The sequence below is a fragment of the Oryzias latipes genome, chromosome 17 (genome assembly GCF_053564925.1).
Source record: "Oryzias latipes strain Hd-rR chromosome 17, Olatipes_Hd-rR_3.1".
NCBI classification, from domain to species: Eukaryota; Metazoa; Chordata; class Actinopteri; order Beloniformes; family Adrianichthyidae; genus Oryzias; species Oryzias latipes.
This window is the reverse complement of record NC_136253.1, coordinates 23,437,743-23,460,597: the sequence shown is the minus strand read 5'-3', so window position 1 is coordinate 23,460,597 and position 22,855 is coordinate 23,437,743. Positions and strand designations below refer to the sequence as shown.

At 39.0% G+C, this 22,855-nt stretch overlaps 1 protein-coding gene across 1 annotated transcript in view; it reads right to left on the bottom strand.

The window, feature by feature from the left end:
• zswim5 (zinc finger, SWIM-type containing 5) overlaps positions 1 to 13,877 on the bottom strand; it is a 70,302-nt gene extending 56,425 nt beyond the window's left edge. Inside the window, exon 1 of the mRNA XM_023964772.2 lies at positions 13,178 to 13,877. Coding sequence (XP_023820540.1) covers positions 13,178 to 13,709 — 532 coding nt within the window. The 5' untranslated portion in view covers positions 13,710 to 13,877. The remainder of the gene's footprint in view (positions 1 to 13,177) is intronic.
• Between the last annotated feature and the right edge of the window lie 8,978 nt (positions 13,878 to 22,855).

The following is a 22,855-nucleotide window of genomic DNA, read 5'->3' as shown; positions in this document are numbered from 1 at the left end:
TGGCCGTGGTAAACAAAAAACCGTCGCAAAAAAAAGTGCTGACTCGGCAAAAAAAAATTTTTTCGGATTTTATTTTTAAGAATCGGCTAACGAAACCCAGATAACTTTGTCGGGTATATCCAAAGAAAGTTTTGAAATCATTACGAGATGGCCACACGACCTACGGTTTGGCGGCCATTTTGTGCCAAAATCTGCCATTTTGAGTTTTTCGCGTTTTTACACGATATGGAAAAATGAACTTTTTTTGGAGCGATTTTCACAAAATTTGACTCGCGTGTCCCTAGCGTAAGTCTACAATCACCTTTGGAGTTTCGTCGACCTTTGACCTCGGGAAAAGGCGGCCATCTTGAATTTACTATAAAAAACACCTTAACCACCAGATTCAAACGTAAACTTGTCGTTGGAATTTTCTTCGATCGTCTCGAAACTTTTTGGGCATCAATGGCAAGCTACTGTGTAAAAAATGTTGGAATTAGAAGTTGTAGATTTTGAACGGCGTGCGCGTGGCAAGCTAGCAAAGTGGCGCACTGTTATAACTCCCATGCATTTCAATACAATACAGTGAAAATTGAATGCATGCATTAATGGCTGAAACTGAATACATTGAAAAACACTGGATATGGACATATAAGGAATGTGGGCGTGGTTAGCATAAAACCACTGTTGCTAAGGATGACAAAAAGTTTACTTTTACCGATTTGTCCGAAACTGACGTCAATCTGTTCGACCTCCCGAGGGGACCAAAACATAAAATGGTTGCTATGGAGATAAAATCAACAGAAAAGCCGCCATTTTGGAAAAAGTGGGCTTTTTAGCAACTTATGACATATAACTCTCACCAATGGAGGAATGTGTTTTTCTGAGTCAGTTGATGATGCTGATCGCAATGCTAGCACTTTTAGCCACATTTGCATAGTTAGCATTGTTAGCATAATTAGCAAATCCAGCCTTGACTAGCTTTTAATTTGCGGGCTGTGAGGGCGGTGAGGTCAGCGGTGGTGCGTAGAGTTGGGCGTGGAAGGTGGGTTGCGTCTGCGGGCCATACAACGCCGCTTGCGGCTTTAATTATTATTATTCTTCTCGTTTCTAACGGCGTCTTTGAGCTCAAATTTGACCCCCGCCACATACCCGAAAACTCACCAAAATTGGCACACATCTGTGATAAATTGAAAATGAATTTTCGGCAAAGAAAACGTCAACCCCCCCACGACGATGACATCACGGCGAGCGTTCTCGTAAAAAAAATGAATGGGCCGAAAATCGCTTATGGGGCCAAAAAAAAATATTTTGGAATACAGTTACGAACCCAAAACACGCGTGTTGGAGATATCCCAAAGAAGATTTGAAATCATTATGGGATGGCCACACGACCTACAGCTTGGCGGCCATTTTGTGGCGAACTCAGAGAAATGGCGATTTTCGTGTTTTTTGACAATATGGGAAAACGACACTTTTGTTTATGCGATTGTCACAAAATTGCACACACATGCCAAGACCCTGATTCTACAATAACCAAAGAAGTTTCGTTGACCTTTGACCTTGGGAAGGGGCGGCCATCTTGAATTTTGATAAAAAAGCACCTTTAGTAACGTATACAAACGAAAACTCGTCCTAGGGATTTTTATCGATCTTTTTGAAACTTCTCAGGCATCAATGGCAAGCTACTGTGGACAAAATGTTGGAATTAGAAGTTGTAGAATTTGAAACGCGTGCGCGTGCCGAATTCGCAACCGTCGCCATTTTAGCTAGCTCGCACATATTTTATCGGAATAGCCTGAAACTGAAATATGCGATACCCTGGCCCACACTGAACAAAACGATGTCACATACGACAAAATCAATAAAGGAATGTGGCCGTGGTAAACAAAAAACCGTCGCAAAAAAAAGTGCTGACTCGGCTAAAAAAAATTTTTTCGGATTTTATTTTTAAGAATCGGCTAACGAAACCCAGATAACTTTGTCGGGTATATCCAAACAAAGTTTTTAAATCATTACGTGATGGCGACACAACCTACGGTTTGGCGGCCATTTTGTGCCAAAATCGGCCATTTTGAGTTTTTCGCGTTTTTACACAATATGGAAAAAGGAACTTTTTTTCGAGCGATTTTCACGAAATTTGATTCACATGTCCCTAGCGTAAGTCTACAATCACCTCTGGAGTTTCATCGACCTTTGACCTCGGGAAAAGGCGGCCATCTTGAATTTTCTATTAAAAACACCTTTACCACCAAATTCAAACGTAAACTTGTCGTTGGAATTTTCATCGATTGTCTCGAAACTTTTTGGGCATCAATGGCAAGCTACTGTGGAAAAAATGTTGGAATTAGAAGTTGTAGATTTTGAACGGCGTGCGCGTGGCAAGCTAGCAAAGTGGCGCACTGTTATAACTCCCATGCATTTCAATACAATACAATGAAAATTGAATGCATGCATTAATGCCTGAAACAGAATACATTGAAAAACACTGGATATGGACATATAAGGAATGTGGGCGTGGTTAGCATAAAACCACTGTTGCTAAGGACAACAAAAAGTTTACTTTTACCGATTTGTCCGAAACTGACGTCAATCTGTTCGTCCTCCCGAGGGGACCAAAACATAAAATGGTTGCTATGGAGATAAAATCAACAGAAAAGCCGCCATTTTGGAAAAAGTGGGCTTTTTAGCAACTTATGACATATAACTCTCACCAATGGAGGAATGTGTTTTTCTGAGTCAGTTGATGATGCTGATCGCTATGATAGCAATTTTAGCCACATTAGCATAGTTAGCATAATTAGCATAATTAGCATTTTAGGAAATGTGTTTTTTTGAGTCAGTTGATGATGCTGATCGCTATGCTAGCACTTTTAGCTATGTTAGCATAGCTAGCATAATTAGCATAGTTAGCATTTTAGGTAATGTGTTTTTCTGAGTCAGTTGAAGATGCTGATTGCTATGCTAGCACTTTTAGCCACATTAGCATAGTTAGCATAGTTAGCATAATTAGCATTTTAGGTAATGTGTTTTTCTGAGTCAGTTGATGATGCTGATCGCTATGCTAGCACTTTTAGCTATGTTAGCATAGCTAGCATAGTTAGCATAATTAGCATTTTAGGTAATGTGTTTTTCTGAGTCAGTTGAAGATGCTGATTGCTATGCTAGCACTTTTAGCCACATTAGCATAGTTAGCATAGTTAGCATAATTAGCATTTTAGGTAATGTGTTTTTCTGAGTCAGTTGATGATGCTGATCGCTATGCTAGCACTTTTAGCCACATTAGCATAGCTAGCATAGTTAGCATAATTAGCATTTTAGGAAATGTGTTTTTCTGAGAGAGTTGATTATGCTGATCGCTATGCTAGGACTTTTAGTCACATTAGCATAGTTAGCATTATGAGCAAATCCAGCCTTGATTAGCTTTTATTTTTTGGGCGGTGAGGGCGGAGTGGGCCGCGGTGTTGGGTAGAATTGGGCGTGGAAGGCGGGTTGCGACTGCGGGCCATACAACGCCGCTTGCGGCTTTAATTGACTGTATATCAGGACTGGACTGAGTGGTTTCAAATAGGAAGTCCCCGATGCTTCCAAGCAGCTAAAAACCCATAGTCTTCTTCTGAGAAATAAACAGCTGTTCCCCAGTCATCCTATTTGTCAACGTAACCATTCTTGCTCTGTTATGTTTTTAACATGTTCTTGCTATTCTTTTTTCATATTTTATTTTCGTAGTACAAGTTATTTCAATTCTAAAGTGCTGGATCAGGTGCCTCAATAAAAGTATGTGGTCTCAAAACCTTTGATTGACAGATTCTCCTAAATGTGTGTTCAAATAGTACGGGAGCAGACTGCCAACAGGATCACACCTTATTGGCAAGAGTGGTTGCCGTAGAAACGTTTACTCAGATCAACTCAGACTGTCGTCTGCTTCCTGATTACTTAATTTCTGACTCCAACATGGTGATATCAATATAAACTGAATTGACCTCATTTCGTTGGAGCAGGAAATAAGCCATTTTCTGTATGTGACGTCACACTCAATCAGTCCGGTTCTAATATACAGTCAATGAAGTGCATCAACATGTTGATGGAAGTCTTCATGCAAAAACTTTTATTATTTTGATCCTAAATTTTGCTGCAAAGGAGCATACTTTCATAAGGGGAGAACGGTCTTTCTAACCAAAGGAAAAAACAAAACAAAATCTAAATGGTGACTGAATAAAATCAACAATATAAATTAAAACAAAGAAAAATCAACGAAATATATTTTTTAGGATTTTACAAATAAAATTGAAAAGTAATGTGTGATAGTCAGTAACTGATTTTCTGTGGTTTTTGTTTTTACGTCTGTCCGTTTGGTGTCTTTTCGGTAACTGCTCTTGGTTTTTCTGGCATTGACAGAAGGGCACCAACAATTCCTCTGATGAGAGCAGCAACAGAGCATCTCCCTAATTGCCTCATCTTTCATAGACCTCTCCAAAAGCAACTGAGAGCGCAAAGACAATTTGTTTTACCGGTTGTTTCTGCATGAGTGTGGAGGGCCTAAAATTACCAACAGTGATTAAATATTGTCTGTCTTGTTTTGTGATCGGGGGGGAAAGGCTGAAGACAGACCATGAGTCTGCTGAATACTAAGTGGGCAAATTTAGGCACAACATGCTGTGAGCATACACGAACGACTGAATATACGAGAACAAAATCCACTTAAGCGGTGCTTCATTGCTTCAGCGTGGAGCTTCAATTACCTCTGCAGTGAAGGTTAAAGCACTTGAAAGTTCAAAATGGTCCACTTCTTCATATGATGAAGATGATAAGCATTTAAAGACTAAAAGCTTTTTCATAAATTACTTCTTTTAAAGAGTTTTGCATAATGGGGTGACAAAAGAAAAAACTATTAAAAATTAAAACACACCTTAAGGCAACTTTCGAACATTGTGTTGCATTTCTCCAAAAGTATACTATGAAATATAAAAAAACATATTATTTCATAGGTTTTAGTCAATCCACTGATGCTAGCTGGGAGGTTTGCAGATGTTTAAAGTATATTTTTGGTTCATTTAAAGATGCAGCAAACATTTTCAGCAGGTAACCACGAGATAAACGAAACTATTATTATATTTTAATATTTTATTCTTTAGAAATATGCCTCTGAGTTGTGGGCGGGACCGCTAGCATGGAGATAAAGCCATTCCCGCCTATCTTCCCTCCCCATTGCACAGCAGGGAGCATGTGGCCTACCCAGCATATTTTCCACATTACACACATACAACATACATTCAAACTGCATTTTCTTTTTGTATGCTCCTGATTTCCAATGATTTTGATAAAGAAATATTTAGAAATGAAAATTCAAGCTTAATTTTACTTACATGGGTCTTCCATCATAAGAAAAATGCCATTAAAACGTAAAGTTTTTAAACCCCCACACACACACACACTATTGTCATTGCTGTGTGTCTTTAACTGCAGTAAAAATGTGTTTTCACAAAGTGTGAGTGAGTGTAATGTGTCAAGAATCTCTTTAATTTTGTACAGGTTAGACGCTTTTATGTTGTTGCCACATCTGGCACAAACCTGAAGCTGTTAAATGTTGCAATGCCTTCAGGAATGATTACAAATGTGCATGCCTGCATCAATCACAGCTGCAAAGCAACATGTTTCGAAAAAGCATGCAACACTCATACACAGTTGTTGTGAGGCCAGTTTCACCAAAAAAAATCCAAATTATGCCCAAATTCATCCGTGACACTCCCATTTTAAAGCCAAAAAGCAGCCTTGTTTTTTAAAACTATTTCACTAAAAGGTAAACATTTTTTTGTTCTACTGACTCAGCACTCCAGTCTCTTGACTTTCATTTCCAAATGCTCAGTTTGGATACAGACAGGCACTTAATGTAGGCAGTTAACCCTGAACATTAGGGCTTCACGATACGAGGAAAAGTCGCGATATGCGATATTGGTGTTTAATATTGCGATAACAATATAATTTGCGGTATATAAACAAAGAGCAAAACAACCAATAACATCATTCCCATCTCATTGCAACAGTTTAAAAATTATACTCCAAATGACCCTCATCAACATAGGAGGCGAACATCTAACATAAAAAGGCTCCATCTGATTGGCCAACAATGTGAAGGGGTCCATCCGATTGGTCAAATGCATAAAAGGATTTATTTGATTCGTTAAATGCTTTAAAGTTACCATAAGATTGTTTTAACACATTCAAGGTAATCATTTATTGCAATTTTCGCTGTCTATTGCGATATGCATATTGCACAGCTTGATATTGCGAAAACGATAAATTTGCGGTATATTGTGCAGGCCTACTGACCACCTTCTTTGAGTTTAAAGAAACAAACATCTGAAGCTGCTACATGTAACCTGGTTAGTGTTTTTTGGAGGCATGAAGCTGCTGAGAGGAGAAACAGTGAAGTTAAACAATAAAACTTAGGTCTAAACACACTTTTAAGTTTGTCTCTGAAGAAAAAAATCCAGCAATAACTATGGAGACCTGGACATGACTTTCTTTTTTAATGTCATGTCCAGGGCTTCGTAAATAACTGCATCTAATGCTGCTTGTGAGTAAAAAGTACATTTGCTCAGAATTGTTTTAAACTCAAAGAGTAGAGATAGAAAAATATAAATAAATTATAGAAGCTGTGCTGGTCTTTAGGGGAAGCAAAGCTGCGTCTGACCTCTAGGAGGTTTCTCATAGGTACCTGGAGAACATGAGTTAACATTCCAAAAGTGTAGAATCACTGCGAGCGGGATGCCCAGAGTATCATCTGCAAACGTCTGACCTCAATGTAGTCACGATTCTTCTCAGCTTCCCTTGTCAAAAACCACAAACACTTCACCAAGCAGCAACAGCCTCACACTTGAAACACAGAGTACACAGATGGGAGGAAGAAAAGTTCCTAAAAACTTTGACACAAAGACATTCTGATCTACATCCAAGACAACTTTGACCGATTTGAGCTATAAAAGAAAAGAAAAAAAATCACAGAGTAGTGGAGGCATATAAAAGAGCTTGGCGGATAGACAACACATGAGCAGCGCCAGTCCTGAGACTCCAGTCAGAAAGAAAAGCAAGAGAGATGAGGCAAGTGAGGACGAGCTTACCAAAGCCCTCTGCCTTTCATCGCAACGCACTCAGGAGAAACCAGAAAAGAAGCCGATTCATACCAGAGGCTTGCAAGATTCTCCACAACAATGAACCCCACAGCCCTCCTGCCTGGAAATGACATCTGAGAAAATACTGGCAATCCCTTCCAACCTCTAGACACTCCTAGGGGTGTGACGATAACCGCATCACCGCGGCACGTTTTTATTTTTGTTGTGTGAAAGTTCTTTTTTTTTTTTTTTTTTTTAAGTTCTGTATATGGTGCGTGATTGGAACTATAATAAACACATTAAACACATTCATCTTTGCTGATAATTGACTTTTTCTGCTAGTCCTGTGTTCAGACTTCAAGGGCTTCTGGGGGAAACATTTTATTTTAGAAGATGTCTGTACCAGAGAGCACAGGTGAAGGCTCACATGCAGCTTGAGAGCGGTCTGCTGTAGAAGAATCAACACGCACCCCCAACACACGTGTGCGCTCTTTCCTCCTACACATGTAGTGCGCGGACACACAAAGTCATTCTACAACACCTATATAGTTAGTTCATCGGTTAGATAGGTAGTAGTTAGCTGTTACTGTTATCCCATCCAACACATCACACCTGTTCTGCAGCAGCTCCATTGGCTACCGATCACACACTGAATTACAAACAAAATACTTCTCCTGACTTTTAAATCCATCCACAACCTTGCTCCCTTATATCAATCAGATCTTGTTCATGTCGCCACACCCACTCGTACTTTTATGTACGGCGACCTTGGGTTCCCTAAAAGGCGCCTAACAATTAAAATTTATTTTTAATATTATTATTTGTTCATAAAGAATACTGTGTGGTGTTGTAATTGTATTCATTTGTGACGCGGCCGCCGGGGGATTTTGTGTTTGGCGGGGGGGGGGGGGCTCTAGACACTCCCACAGTCTGCCATCTAAAAATAAAATAATTAATGCTATAAAAAAGTAAAACAGTTAGAAAGTAATGATAAATCTTAAAGAAATATCCACCTTCTATACTGCTGTAATAGACTTTTTTTGAGTGTAGCTTATGCTTTTTATAACAGCATTGATAGTAAATGCTATTGCTTGACAAACACCTTGACAAAGTGTAGACATACCGAAATGTTTCAGCTTTTGCACCCAAAGTAATGAGTATATGAGAACTGGACCGAGTGAGTGTGATGTTATCTGTAGAAAATGGCTTACTTCCAGCTCCAACTAAACAACGTGAATTCATTTGCCACGCTTTTGCGGTACAGACCCAGCCATGTAGGAGCCAGACGATGTCAGTAAAAAGTAATTGGCTCGAATCGGGCAGGGTCATCGTTTCTATGGCAACCACTCTCGTAAATTTGGAGTGAGTTTGTTGAAAGCAGGCTAGGGAGAATCTGTTCAAGGTTTTTAAAGTTCAACGTTCTTTTTCAGAGGCATCTGACTGGTCAGTATGTAACTTGAACAATTTGCACTACAGAAAAAAATTAGGATTAGCAAAAACATGTAAAAACGTGTAGTAGGGCACGAATTGTGATTCTGACAAATATGTTTTTTTATTTGTCAATAGACGTCTATAGGATTTTTTCTTGGAGCCTGTGGGTACTTCCTATTTGGAATGTGATGGGGAGGGCTCACTGAGTCCAGGCATCATATACAATCAATGGTTCTCATAGTATCTGCCCATTTCATTCATGAGACCTAGCTGGTTAGTGCAGGTTTCCACATCCTGAGGGTGATACCACCTCATCTACAATCAATGATCAAAAGTTTGTTGTCTAATGTTGCCAGGCCAATGGTTTTACAACATTCTGACTTCTGCAACCCAAAGTACCTTTATGCAATATCTAGGAAACAGTTTAAGCCCACATCCCTGTGCCCTCCTACCGATCTCTCTGTGAAAAAGGGGATTTTTCTACAGCTGGGTAACAAAGCATGAACCAATAATCCCAACGCTTGACTCAAAGCTAAAGAAGCCCCTCAGCCCCGCCCTTCCTCCAGTTCTATTCCTTCCTCCTGCTCTCTGAGGACTTCATAAAGGCTCTGGCAAGGGGGGCTTCTGACTGAGCTTGTATGTGTGTACTTCCAACGCAATGGTGGTGGGAGGCAAGTATGAAGAGGGTGGGGGGTGACTAAAAACAACCATGCTTTGCTTTGATTATTCTAATTATGACTCGGGGCGAGGAGTAGATTATTATGAACACATGGGCTCATGAGTTGTTGATGAACTCACGTCTTTTCAATCTGTCAGTATTACTGTTAAAAGAGCCTGACACACAAAGTCCTTCACCCGTAATGAGAAGGGGGTGGAGAGGATTACCAAAAAACATGCCAGTCAACTTATTCTATCATGCCTGACACATATGTGTGTATTCCTCTGACAAAAATAGTTAGAGCATCTTAGTTTCAATTTCACAAACAACCAATCTTGCAAAATCCTACATATCGGATTCGATACAGCTGATTAAACGGTTTCTCACAGCGTTTCACTGATATTTACTGTCTCCAGTGTGTTTTCGGAAAGACTGGAAAGTCAAAATGACATATTTGTTTAGACACGTCAGCTAGGAAAAAACAGGACAAAAAGTAAGTCAGAAGATGACTGTAATCAGTAGCTAATCATTTGGTTATGATAGCTCTAAGAAAGAACAAAGGCTACAAAAACTGCATGACCTCATGGGCTCATCAGAACTGTAATATCTTTTTTTTTCTCTGTAAGTGTGGGTGTAGTTAAATCAATCAAACACACTGTACTCCTCATGATTCATAACAGAAATGCATCATCCGTTTCACACCAACACAAATCAGACCATGATGCCCTTAACTGGAAGTACAGAATAAAAAGAAATCCATAGGTGAATCTCATTTTTATGATCAATCCAGGTTAGTCACATCCACAAAATTCATGGAGTCTGACAGCTTCCTAACAGCAATTTCCAGCAGCCATCTTTTCAACCCACGAGCCACTAACTCCACATGTGCAAACATGCAACTAAATCTGATTCCTGACCATTTCACTGCAACTTGCCATTACAGAGTATGCAAAGCATCACGATTGTTGAATTCCCTGGAAACAAGTTTGGCCTCTTCTCTATTTGGCCTATCTTATGCAATGTTCTGTGTAAACAGTCTTAATACAATCACTGAGTACTGTGTAACACCCGAGTGTGTAGCATGGTTGGTTCCCCCAATCGTCTAAAATTGAAGTTCCAGGTAAACAAACAAATAAAAGAACGTTCTTTAGCAGGATCACTCAGCAAAGCCTTCTACATTGACTAGTTTGCATGCTCCACAACTGCCCTTACGGGGTAGATATGGGCTGTCTTGGGGCAAAAGGGCCGAAAAATGGGCAAACCTTTATCGGATGTGCAAGCGGCCAACAGGAAATATCAAAGTCGTAGACCGCTTGGTGAGCTGGTGGAGAGGAAATGTTCATGCACATTTTTCTATAGCTATCCTGTGGACGACAGGTTGTAGCAAACACTTAAACAACACTGTAAGTAAGGATGAAGTAGTTGAGACGCAGGCTTGGGCCACAAAGGAACTGCAAGACACACCTGTGCTCCCCTTAAGTTGTGTTCTTTTCTTTCTACAATCTTCCACGGGTCCGAAAAACCCAATAACTCATAGGGGACAACCCTCCTGTACAGGTCCATCTAACTAAGGCTTTACCTGGATGTCAAACAAATGTTGGCTGATTAAATAAACAAATAAAACATTAGGACCACTTGCTGGGATTGACCTTCAGGGAGAGTGGGAACCGTTTTTCAGAAAGATAAATTGAAGGTGTTTACTTAGTGGTGTGTGTTTTGATTTGATCTTCAATTTTCTGAGGCGTTTGTTTGATATAAGGTTGTTAATTTAACATTGATTTTAATATGGATTGATAGCAGAAACAATGCTAAACAGCTACAAGTTAGTTGCTTTGACATTCTGCTTACAGTCCCACTCCAATCATATTTTGATCTGTTGTAAAAGCATTCCCAGTGGTCTTTTAATTATGCTGTTTTTAGGGAAGATGAAAGAAATAATCTGTCATTTTCTAGGACAGTTTCTGCAGAGCGGCAGTAGATAATCTGAAATTTGTTTCCAAGTTGTAGGCAGGACTACTGGTGCAGTGTAAGGCCGTCCCTGCTGCCTGACATCTTTGTTTACACTCTCTTCTAGCTGGCTTACTGTCACAGCCCTAACCTAATATTACCAGTGCAAAAAAAATGGAGAGCACTATCAAAGCTATCCAGCTGTACAGTTTTGAGCCAGTTGCCATCTTGTAAAGAGAAAAAAAGACGTACATGGATTTTATTTGTCTGCAATTGGATGCATCAGAATGGAGCAGGGCAAGGTGCTTCTGGTCTGCTGATTGTTGCAACTAAGTCCCAACTATATATTACCAACTGCATTTTATTCATTTACTCATGATTAAAAATAATTTGAATAAAGAAATACTTAGAAACACAACTTTAGGCCTATTTTTTTGAATCATTTATATGTCCTCCATTATTAAAAAAGTGCCACAAGAATATGTTGAAAACACCAATAACACCATTTTCATTTGAGTGGGTCTTGAAATTTGTCCCAAACAAAAAATCTGAATAGAATCTTGAGTCTTGGTTCTTCTCAAAACTTGCACAGACAAAAAATCTCTACCAGAATAAAAGCTTGAATTCTCTTAGGTCTCAGTTGTCCTCTAGTTATGGAATGGGATCAATGAGCACTTATAAGATGCAATTAGATCCAGCAGCCACGGAGAACAGCAGCCGGCACAGTTTTAAGCTTTCCCCCCTTGATACCTTGGAGCAACATGAAACCCCGGACAAGCTCCAGTGGCTCTCATACCATATGGCCCCAGAAAGAAAAGAAAAAAAGGAAAAAGAAAAAAAAAGTCCTCCTGGTAACCGTAAAAAGGACTGTTTTTTTGACTGTCTCATCCCACCAGTTACCCTGATGTCTGTGCTCGTTGCAGAGCTGGGGGTGGGAACTCAGCAGAAATGCGAGCGGAGATGAATCTTTGCGGAATGGCCCTTTGTTTGAAAGCAACCTCTCCGCAGCGCTGGAAACGCGAGACGCTTATCGATCATTTCAAATGGGAGATCTTTTGTATAGCAAACGGAAAAACTAAGCCCCCTCCAAAAAAAATAAAAACACCTAAAAACGACAATTTCATATAGATGTTCAGTGTACACATAGGTAAGTTCCAACGTGCGTTTTCCAGGCTGTGGAAGACTGCGCTCTTTGTCCAGTTGGAGCAGCAGTACATAAACAAAAACTGCGGGGGATTCCCCCCCCCCTCCTCCTCGGATTAATGCTGGATTAATCATAATAACAGACCCAATAACCGCCTTTGTTTCTTCTTAAACCATTCTACACCTATACTGAGCTGAGAAGAAAATTTTAAAAAAGTGTTTTACAAGTAGGAGTAATAATAATAATAATGATAAAGCACCACCCCCACGTAAATTGGTTCTTTTATGTATCCGCGGATATCAACCCTCCTATGCTCCGCCTTCCCCTGCCCCAAGTCCGGTGTTACGGTTCCAGCCAGCCCCCGCTGACCAAAGGCAAATGGAAGTGCTACTAAGAGGGGAAGAACGTATTCCTGAATAAACAAATAGCTTTAACGTACAACAATATGTAGAAGTCTGCGGTAGATTAAGGCTACGGAGCGACGGAGAGCTACAATAGGAAAGCCCTTTAAATTTTAAACAGCAGCTGGCGGCTATGCTAGCGAACACAGCCTTATCTTCTTCGCTTCCTTTTCTACAGAGGTCGATAGAAAGTCCGAATTTGCCCACAAACGTCGTTTAATAAGTTCCCCAAACTAAACTAAAAAGCATTAATAACAGTGTGTGGCTTTAAATGCACCTTAAGTAGAATTTTTGCATACTTTCCGTGATAGCAGGAAAAACTTCCATCAATCATCTCCACTGTGTGTGTGTGTGTGTGTGTGTGTTTTATGCGTGTGTGTGTGTGTGTGCACGCGCGCGTGTTCAGCACCAGCAGGAACTCGGAAATTGTTTTTTTTTTTTTTTTTTTTTTGTTTCGAAAAAGAAAAAGAAAGAAGAAGCGTTTAAAGGGAGCTAAATGTCCACTTACCGACTTGTAAAACGTTTTCCACACAGCCGGTTTCTAATAGCCGGATACCCCGGCGAAAAGGCAGTCCGTCCCCCGTCCCCACTGCTCCGGCTGCCCCCACGGCAGCCGTTGCACCAGCGGTAGATCCTCCGCCACCGGCGGCAGCGGTCGTAGCTCCGGACCCTGCCCCCCCGGCCCCACTGGCAGTTCCGGACGGACCCTCCTCGCCAGCGATTCGGCACTGAAACGACGAGTACATGCATATCTCCTTCTCGTTGCGGGGAAAAGACCAGTAGACAATACGGCGCTGGACGGGCTCCGGGATCCGCTCGAAGCGCTCTTCTACTCTCTCGAAGGCCCACTTTTCCGCTACTGCCTTAGCGGCGCAGTCCAAAAGGGACTCCGGGGAACGATACCGCGAGCTGGGCAACCCGCTGCCGTGACCGGGCCCGGGTCCGGGACCTCGGGGTGCAGGGCGAAGGCAGGGTCGCTTGCTGGCCGGGGGTAAGGCTAGGACAGGATGAGATTGCTGTTCTCTGTGTCCTTCCGCCATGGCGAGCCGTTCAACACTGACGAGACTAACGGTGTGCGGACAGCAGCAACAGCAGGAAGCCGACGACACACACGCACACACGGGAGTCTCTCACTACACGCACACATACACACTAAGCATCTCCGTCAACCACACAGGATGTCAAGAACAACTTCCGGCAATCACTTTCAAAATAAAACCACGAAAGCACAGTTACATTAAGCATATTTTTTTTAGAATTTGGGCTGCAATAAAAAAGGAAGAAAACGATTAAGTTAGTCTTGGGGAAAAAAAAGGTTGTACTCATCAGTTCGGTTTCGAACAATTCATGAAAATAGTAAACTTTACATCAGCTGTAACTCATTGTATTCCATTTAAAACTGTGTCCATGATCGAATCAGTTGATAAATAAAAAATAATAATAATTGTGTAGCTATGCAAGGGAACATTTCTTTATGTAAAAGTCTGAATTGGAAGTAAGTTTTATACTGCATAATTTTCATTATTTGTGCATTTACATAAACTGTGTCACCAAAAAGCCCAATGTACTCTGTGCCGTCCTTGGATTTTAAAAATAAACTTTATGAAAATGGCTTTTTATTAACACTATTTGTTTTAAATTGACAAACTTTATTGTCTTTTCAATAAACGGAAATTTCTTGTTTAACACAACAGACCACAGTAAAATTAAATAAATGCAATTACTTAAACAATTTAAATATAATTAGTAGAGAAGATTAAAGAAAAGAATAAATAAAGACTTTTTTATTTTACTTTTGTATCCAAGCATACTATTTGTTTTAACAGTGATTACCATATTTATGTCTTAGTAGACCATTTTTTTTAAATCGATGGTATTTCACAAATGTAATCAATGATATTCTGATGCATTTTCTGGAAGTCCTCCACTTTCACACAATTACAATATTTTTCCATTAATCCTAAAGTCACTTATTTTACTTTTTTTTTTCTATCATTCCAAAGAGAAAGGCCAACTTTCAATAATTTTCAATCACTGCAGCAATTGCATCACTGCTTTACATCCAATGTTCTTCAATTCTTAGGATTACCCTTCATTATATACTATTTTTAACTATTTCACATGTCTGGGTTATAGAGTAAAATGTGCATAAACATGCTTGAGTTTTATTTTAAAACTTCCTCATCTTCACTTCCTGCCTCTTTGCTGTTAAGATTTCATGGCTTTACTCAGCTTTAGCAGGCAGGGAGCAACAGAGCAGAGTGCAGACAACAAGAGGAGGAGGTCAGAGGACCCTGGAAAGGTTGAGAATTCTCCTTGACTCCAACCAGCACAGGAATAAACTTCTTTTGTCTGTGGTGCAGTATCACGTCAGGCACGACTCCCGACACCGACTCTCCTGTTTTCAGACATCCTCTTCACATACGCGTGTCTGTCAGCCACTGAAAGCAAGATAATGGCACATAGATGAAACAAAGGGGAAAGTCATATTAGGGGGGGAAAAAATCAAACTGATTAGATACACAGCGTCTCGTCTTCAGCTTTTCCTGTAATCTGTGAAAATGCATGAGTGGATCATTAGCTCATATTATAAACCAATAAAAGCACATCTTGAAAAATCATCAAAGCCCCTCAACATGCATTTTACCCTGGATGGGTAAACAGTCCCAACTTTGAATGAATAACAAAGCTTTTGTTTTGCTAATTAAATTCTCACCATTACGCGTGCTATAAATATCAATTACCTCAGGTCAGCAAATACACATTCACTTGATTGCAGCATGCCTTTCTGAGCCTGTTTTCCACAGCAGGACACAGAGGCTTTAACTCTCCACAATACTTAGACTGCTGCTTATATACCTGAGGCTACACCTTCATGTTAGATTATCTTAATGTTATTAAGGATGTCTGCAGAACAAAGTTCCAAAAAGAAAATGAACCCATAAAATTAAAAAGAAATAAAGGAAAAAAAAAAACTCAGAATAAAATCTTTTGGGATAGTATAAATTAAAGCGTGCTTTTCTGCTATAAGATTTATAAAATGTAAAAAAAAAACATAAAATTATGCTAAAGTGAATTTGTCAGAGTCAAACATTTGAGGTGATGTCATTTATATATATTTGCAATCAAAATTACTCAGCTTCTCTTGCAAAAATATATAAATGAAGAAGTAATCAAACAAATCTGGTTAATTATTGACACTTTTGTCAAAAAAACAACACAACTTTTAATAATTCTTTAAAATTAGACATTTGAAAGGCATACATGATTAGTGCTGCACCAGTAAAAAAGGATGCATGGTTTTAATGTCTTCAGGACAGCCTTGTTTTTTTGAATTTGTTCAAAACTTGTCACCACCACCTAATCATCAAAGACCAAACCTATAAATTTAGAACCATGGAATGGAGAGTAAATCCATACAAAGAAAAGTAAGAAAGAAAAAAAGAAAAAGTCAACCATCAAAACGAGGAGAAAAGGTGATAAACTAGAAAAGAACAAGAATAAAACTTTGAATTGTATCTCCATTTCAGAGCTTCAGCACATGCACAGAATCTAAGAATGTTCTTTTATAATGCTAAAAACTCAACAATGACTTCATATTCAGAATTTATTTGAATAATTGAAACCTTATAGCACTTTACAACTCCTTCAGGGTACTAACAAGCTTTACAATAAAGCAAGGCCGAAAAAAAGTTTAAAAATGAGGCACATAAAAAACAATAAAAAAAAACTGCATAAAATTACAAAAAGCAATAAAAAAACATAGACGACAAAAAAGAATACAATCAAATAAGTAAAACAAAATAAAATGCCACCTACCTACTTTTGAGTACTGAAAACCAATCCAAAAAAGGTACGTTTTTTAGTTGACATTTGAACCATTAAGGTCTGATGTTGATGAATTTCACATCAATTTTGGCATCTTTCATTACATTTTTAAAATATAAACACAGAGTCACTTATGTGTAAATGGCTTGTTGCTATGTTTAGGGGTGTAACGATGAGTTGACACAATCGATGAATCGATTTATTTTCCTATCCAACCAGATCAATCTGTCTGAGGCAAGTTGTTTATCCTACCGACCTATACCATTATAACATTGTTTCAAAATAAAATAAATCAATTTTATTGATTTTGGAAAATGCCATATGGATTGATTGAGACGTAGTAGGTTTATTTTACTATAACCTTAAAACAACCAAGTGCATCACAGTGGACAACACACGTAATGGCAGCAAAATCGATCAAGCCATCATCAGATTCCAATTTGTGGAAAAACTTTGAATTTAGCAAAAACATGCAGTTATCTCTGAGTCACACTGGTTGAATGATGTCCTGGAAAGATTTTAGGTCAGTGAATTGGATTAAATCGGATCGTTCAAAATGAACCAAAATCGACTAGGAATCATATCAGCAATCACAAATTATGATATAAATCAAATTGTAGTTAAAAATGAAATTACACCCCTAATTGTGTTTGATTAAACATTCTAAGCAAAAGTTCCTTATTTTAAGTAGTAAAAAAAATAATAAAAAAAACGGCATAAACATTTTTCTTGAATCCCATTCATGTCAGGAGTGTTTTTGCAGGTTGCAAATCTGATGAAAGAAGATTTAAATATTGATTTAAATGTATATGCACACTAAAATGTAGAGTTTCTTTGATGTTTTTTAATAAGAAAAAATAAATAAGCATGAATTTGTATATGCAATCATTGCCCAGCATATTTTCTAAGACAAAATATTATTCATTAAAGTAATCTGTAATAAAAACGGTTCAATTTGAAACCTTATGCCATGAGCATGCAATGTGCATTCAGGATTGTGCGTTCTTGGAAGCGCATTTAGACCATGGTGTTCACACTGGACCAGCAGGGAGGGGCTTCTTCTCCTTTTTATTTTTCCACCATTTACCAATGCATGCCCCCACCTACAGTTGCAAGAGGCTTGGTTTGAAATGCTGAAGTGGTGAAAATCTTGCAAATCTTTCTCCAGGCTTTTTCTTTCACAGCTCCATTTTGGTTTACGAAAGACTTTGTGTCAAATGATTCCGTCCGGGCACAAGCCGCTACTATAATTTGTCCTCCATGATCAATTTTCAAACAGTTGGCACTTCTTTGAATTAAAGGTGATGCTATCCATACATCATTACCAAATCTGAGTCCCTGATTGGTTGAAGTTCAACCTTTTTTTAACTTTTTACGTACGTTCAATAGCGACTCGTTTTTTTTAACGTAGAACCTGAAAACATTTGTAGAAACAAGAACGTGAGAGTTTTAAACCCAGAAGCCCGAAACACGTACGTACAGACGTTGACATAGACTTTTCATTGGAAGTTGCTGCTTGAAAGGGGAATGCCAAGGGGGGTGTGAACGTAGTTTTATAGATAGATCAGAGCCACTTGGAATATCTCAAACTAAGCTAACAATTATTACTTTTACATAAATCTATCATAATAGACATTTGAGTCATCCTGACTCCTATTTATTCTTAACAAATATTGCACATTTTTAATTTGTTCTCCATTGCCCTTGCAGTTAAGCACTTTCATTCAAGCAATAATTGACAATCACTGGGGCCATGAAGATGTTTCATCATCTCGACATAAAGCCAATCCAGACATAATGGTTCATAAAATGTCTAATGAATAGATGCCATGGCTAAAATGAAGCTCTGAGGTTGACTCTTTAGAAACACAGATAGATATGACATCAGCTGCTCAGACAATATCCAGGTCTGAGCTTTCTCTGTGCATTTTTTTCTTTCTTCCAAAGGCAGTTCTTTTTTACGTGCAATTTTTTTGTACAATAGGCCAAAGTCAATGGAGGATGCAAGCTGTTACCATGGAAATGATTATGATGGATTTGTGGTTAGACAGAGCAGGTAATTGGAAAAAGATTGATGGGTGACAGGGTGAAAGAGAGTTGGAAATGGACAGATAGAAAGAGCGATAAATTACCAATGCAGCAGTGGGAGGAGATAAAAGTCCTTTTAACGCACCAGCTTCTTTGATTTACAATTACCTAATGATGCATCTTCTTTCATCAAGTCGATAAGCAATCATTCTGTCTTGCCTTTGCAGTCCTCTTTTCTCTCTTCCATTCCCCGATATTAGCCTTACTTTTCACGCAATGTTCCCCCTTTTCTATCACCATTTTGTACCATCTCCCCTCTAATTCTGAAGAGGAAAATTCCTCTCATTATGACTTGAGTTCAGGGGATGTGCTATAGATGGTTAGACATACCAGTTCAAAACTTCCACACAGATGGAGGGAATAGAGATGTGTTGTGTTTATAATGGCACATACAGTAGGAGGGGAAGCCATCTGTCTTTGACACAACAGCCCCACCGTGAAAATTAAAGAGCAAGAAGTAAACTCCTTCATCTGACTGAAGGTCCACAACTTTCTGACTGACAATCCACAGCAGATCTTTGTGGGTAAAAGTACCACAACCACTATCCTCTCCATTAGCGTTTCCCATGGCTGTGTGCACAGCCCTTTGTTGAAAGTAATGCAAAATCCAGAAATTACAGCCTAAAAATGGATGACAACACAACTGTGGTGTGGCAACTATGTGATAATGACAATGTCCATGTGAAAATGAAAGAACTGATTGTGCAAAGTGGCAAAAGAAAAGCTGTGGTACAGTTGGGTAGAGCGGACAGCTTGAACTAAACCTGTCAGCATAATCAGTTCACATTGCCCTGGTGAAATGCCTGCAAACTTCCACACCTGCACAACCGACATCATCCTGTCACATCATGAAACTGGACCAAGCTCTATCTCCTGGTCCTCGGGAGGATGGTTGGCACAGCTAAGTATGTCCACATTTACTGATCCCATTCTGGAAATATTCAACGGACATATTTATTCTTCACTGCAACTGTGAATACGGTCATGTTTTTTTTCTATTTTTATGTGTTGTGATTCAATAAAAAAAAGAAACCTCACTCTCAATCATGTTTTAAACTATTGTAAAAGTATTCCCAGTGGTATTTTAATTATGATTGTCTGTTTTTCGCCAAATTCAAAAAATAGTACATAAATTCTGAAAATAGCCTCTGAGTTGCGGACATGGTTGTTGGTGTGGAGTAAGCCCGCCCCACTTCCCATCCCCTGCCTGTATACACGCTCTCTCCTGCTAACTTACAGCCCTTCACACCCCAAACCTAACACTATAGGTGCTTCAAAAAGGGTGAGCATATATTGGAGCTATCCAGCCAGATTCCAGCTCAAACCAGGAAAACTAAGACGTAACGGATCACTTATCTACAAGTGGATGCATCAGAATCAGGGGGCCTGTGTCCCACCCAGCGTATTTCCTACATTACAAATACATCATTTTTTTGTCTGCTCCTGATTCACAACATTTTGAATAAAGAAATACTCCCCAATGTAATTTGAAGCTTAATTTTCTTAATATACGTCCTCCATCATGAGAAAAATGCCACAAGAACATGTTGAAAACACCATTTATATCACAGTGAGGCTTCAAGCAAGGACCTCCTGTCTATTTGTCAATCAATATATGTGTGTGTCTGTAAAAATAAGCAAGAATGGGTACATAAGTGTTTATTTGATTTTAAAAACCAGAAACCATTCATTTCTACAACTACAACCTATTCTACATTAGGAAATGTACAAAACATGTTTCTGGGAAAGAAAAACTTGTGAACTCACAACAATCTTCTCATAAAATCACGTCAACACCTTTTCTAACATTTTATCAAGCAAAATGTGTTTTTTGTTTCGTTTTCATACACTGCAAATAACCTTCTGAAGAGACAGAGGGAGTAGAAATGGATCAACTGCTGGGAAAAAAAAAAGAAAAAAAAATAACTTTCATTCAGAGTGGAAGCATTTCACAGACAGTGAATGGTGAGGCCTTGACACAGACACACACTCCTTTTGTTTCCCTTGGCTTGCTTACCAGGAGCCTGACAGTTCAGGAACATGCTTCCTTTACAGCAAACACTACGCTGGAGTGTTTCGTCAGGGCGGGACAAAAGAGCTCAAACATCCACCTCTTTTATCTGTCCATCCGTTCTTTTTTCTGTTTCTCTTTCTACTGACGACTGTAATCATTTCAATTTATTTTTCAGAGGTGTTGTGTCCTTCTCCATTGCTTCACATCACACTGATATAAAGGCTGTGAATTAAGAGGCGGGAGCCAGATTGTATGCAGTGAAAAAGTCCTTTGCCACACATCGTTTCTTCATATTTACCTGTGAAGAAACAGATGCTAAAAGTAGCCTTTAAATGTTTTGTTTGGGTCTTTTAAAGAACCTTTTGCTACTTTCTGTGATCTTTAGCTGCTTTTTTCAGTCAAATTCAGTTAAGTTATCAGCTTTTATGCATTTTTAACAGAAATTAATGAATGTTTAATATTTGTGTATGTATTTAAAAACAAAGTTTTTTAAGAGACGTGTACAGTGGCTGACTTAGCATTTTGGTGGCCCTCTTTGGGGGCTCCATGTATTTTTGTTATTTTTTAAATCCACACCTATAGGTTAACATCATAATTTACTTCTTCACTGATACACTCTTAGACAAGATCAGATTGTAAATATTTGGAAAAGCATCTAAAAACTGAAACCACATTTAAATGTTAAAGAAATGTATTTTATATGCGTTATTTTTAACTGGAAAAAAACACTGAACTTATTGAAATTGTTGCTCACTGTCTTTTTAGTAGGAACAAATGAGTGCATTAAGATAAATTAAAAACAATTACCATAAAAAAAAACAAATACTTGACTGATGGAACAAAACAGTACACTATGGAGTGGCATCAGTAACCCTTGTGCTATCCTAGGCACTTTAACATTGGGAGTAGGGTCATCTAAACCCACTAGACCAGTGTTTTTCAACCAATGTGCCGCGGCACACTAGTGTGCCGTGGGAGATGGTCAAGTGTGCCATGGAGAAATTGCCCTCATTAATCATTCACTGATCTAAAAACATGTCCCATCTCCAGGATATCAGCTCTTTGTTCATCCAAACAGGCCCTGATAAAACACTGAGTAGTTAGGAATATAAAAGATCTTAAAATTACTTTTTCTTTGTGTTTATTTAATTCTATTAAAGACATTTTGATAAGAATCACGGTACCGCGATTTACCTGCAGCTATGACAGTTTGCGGAAAAGTCCCGTCCCTTTAACTGTCTCCACCAATCATTCTTGAAGGCTTAATCACATGTCATCAGTCTGACCAATCAGAAGTGCTTAAAGTCTTCACTTCCTTGTTCTTAATTCTGCTGATAAAGTCGCTCAGTTCTAACAAAAATACCGGCTAAAGCTCTTCTTTAGCGGTGTAGCTTTCCACAGAGTCCGGTGTCAGACCGTGAAACAAGTGGACAATACAATAAATCTCAGAGACGCCAGTCTTTCTGCAAGTTTTCGGCACTTTTCACACTACATCTCCCATGATGCATTGGCTTAAAGAGCCAGTGTCCCAGCGCACAATGAGTTGTCCTTGCGAAACGCCTTGAAACCCCAACAAACAAACAGTTTCTAAATTTTTCTAATTTAACTTTCTTTTCATCTCTTAGAAAAAACAGCCGCAACTTCCTGCTTTTCCGGCCACAACTATCACAAAAATACACGTGAGATTGCGGGGGGGGGGGGGGGGGGGGGGGGCTGTCGATCAATACAGACCATGAATTTCTGTTTTTTTTTTTTTTTTTTTGGATGCTGGTGTGCCGCGGGATTTTTGTCAAGGTTAAAGTGTGCCGTGGCTCAAAAAAAGTTGAAAAACACTGCACTAGACAGTGCTCTGAACCTTTTTTCTTCAATGATTTGTGATCTTCACTGGTGTCCATGGATTACATGAAATCTTTCCACCTTTATCCACCTTTGTCATGGTAGGGAGAACACGTCAATGTAAGGGTGGGGTCATCTAAGATAGCACAAGGGTATAAAAAACAAAGAAATATTCTCAACATTACACTTTGCCTTTCCTCTCCTTTTCTGTTCCTTTTCTCATTCTTGACTTTGTTTATCTTCTTTTTGAGTTGCTCTGATTCTGTACTCCTTTTCTTGTTTTGTCTTCTTGTGCTTTTTCTCTTTGCCTTTTCCTTGTTTCACAATCGCTCCATGACTATGCTTCATAGTATCACTTTATAAAAACTATATTTGAATCATCTCTCTCTATTTGCTAACTTTGCTCTTGATGGAATAGTC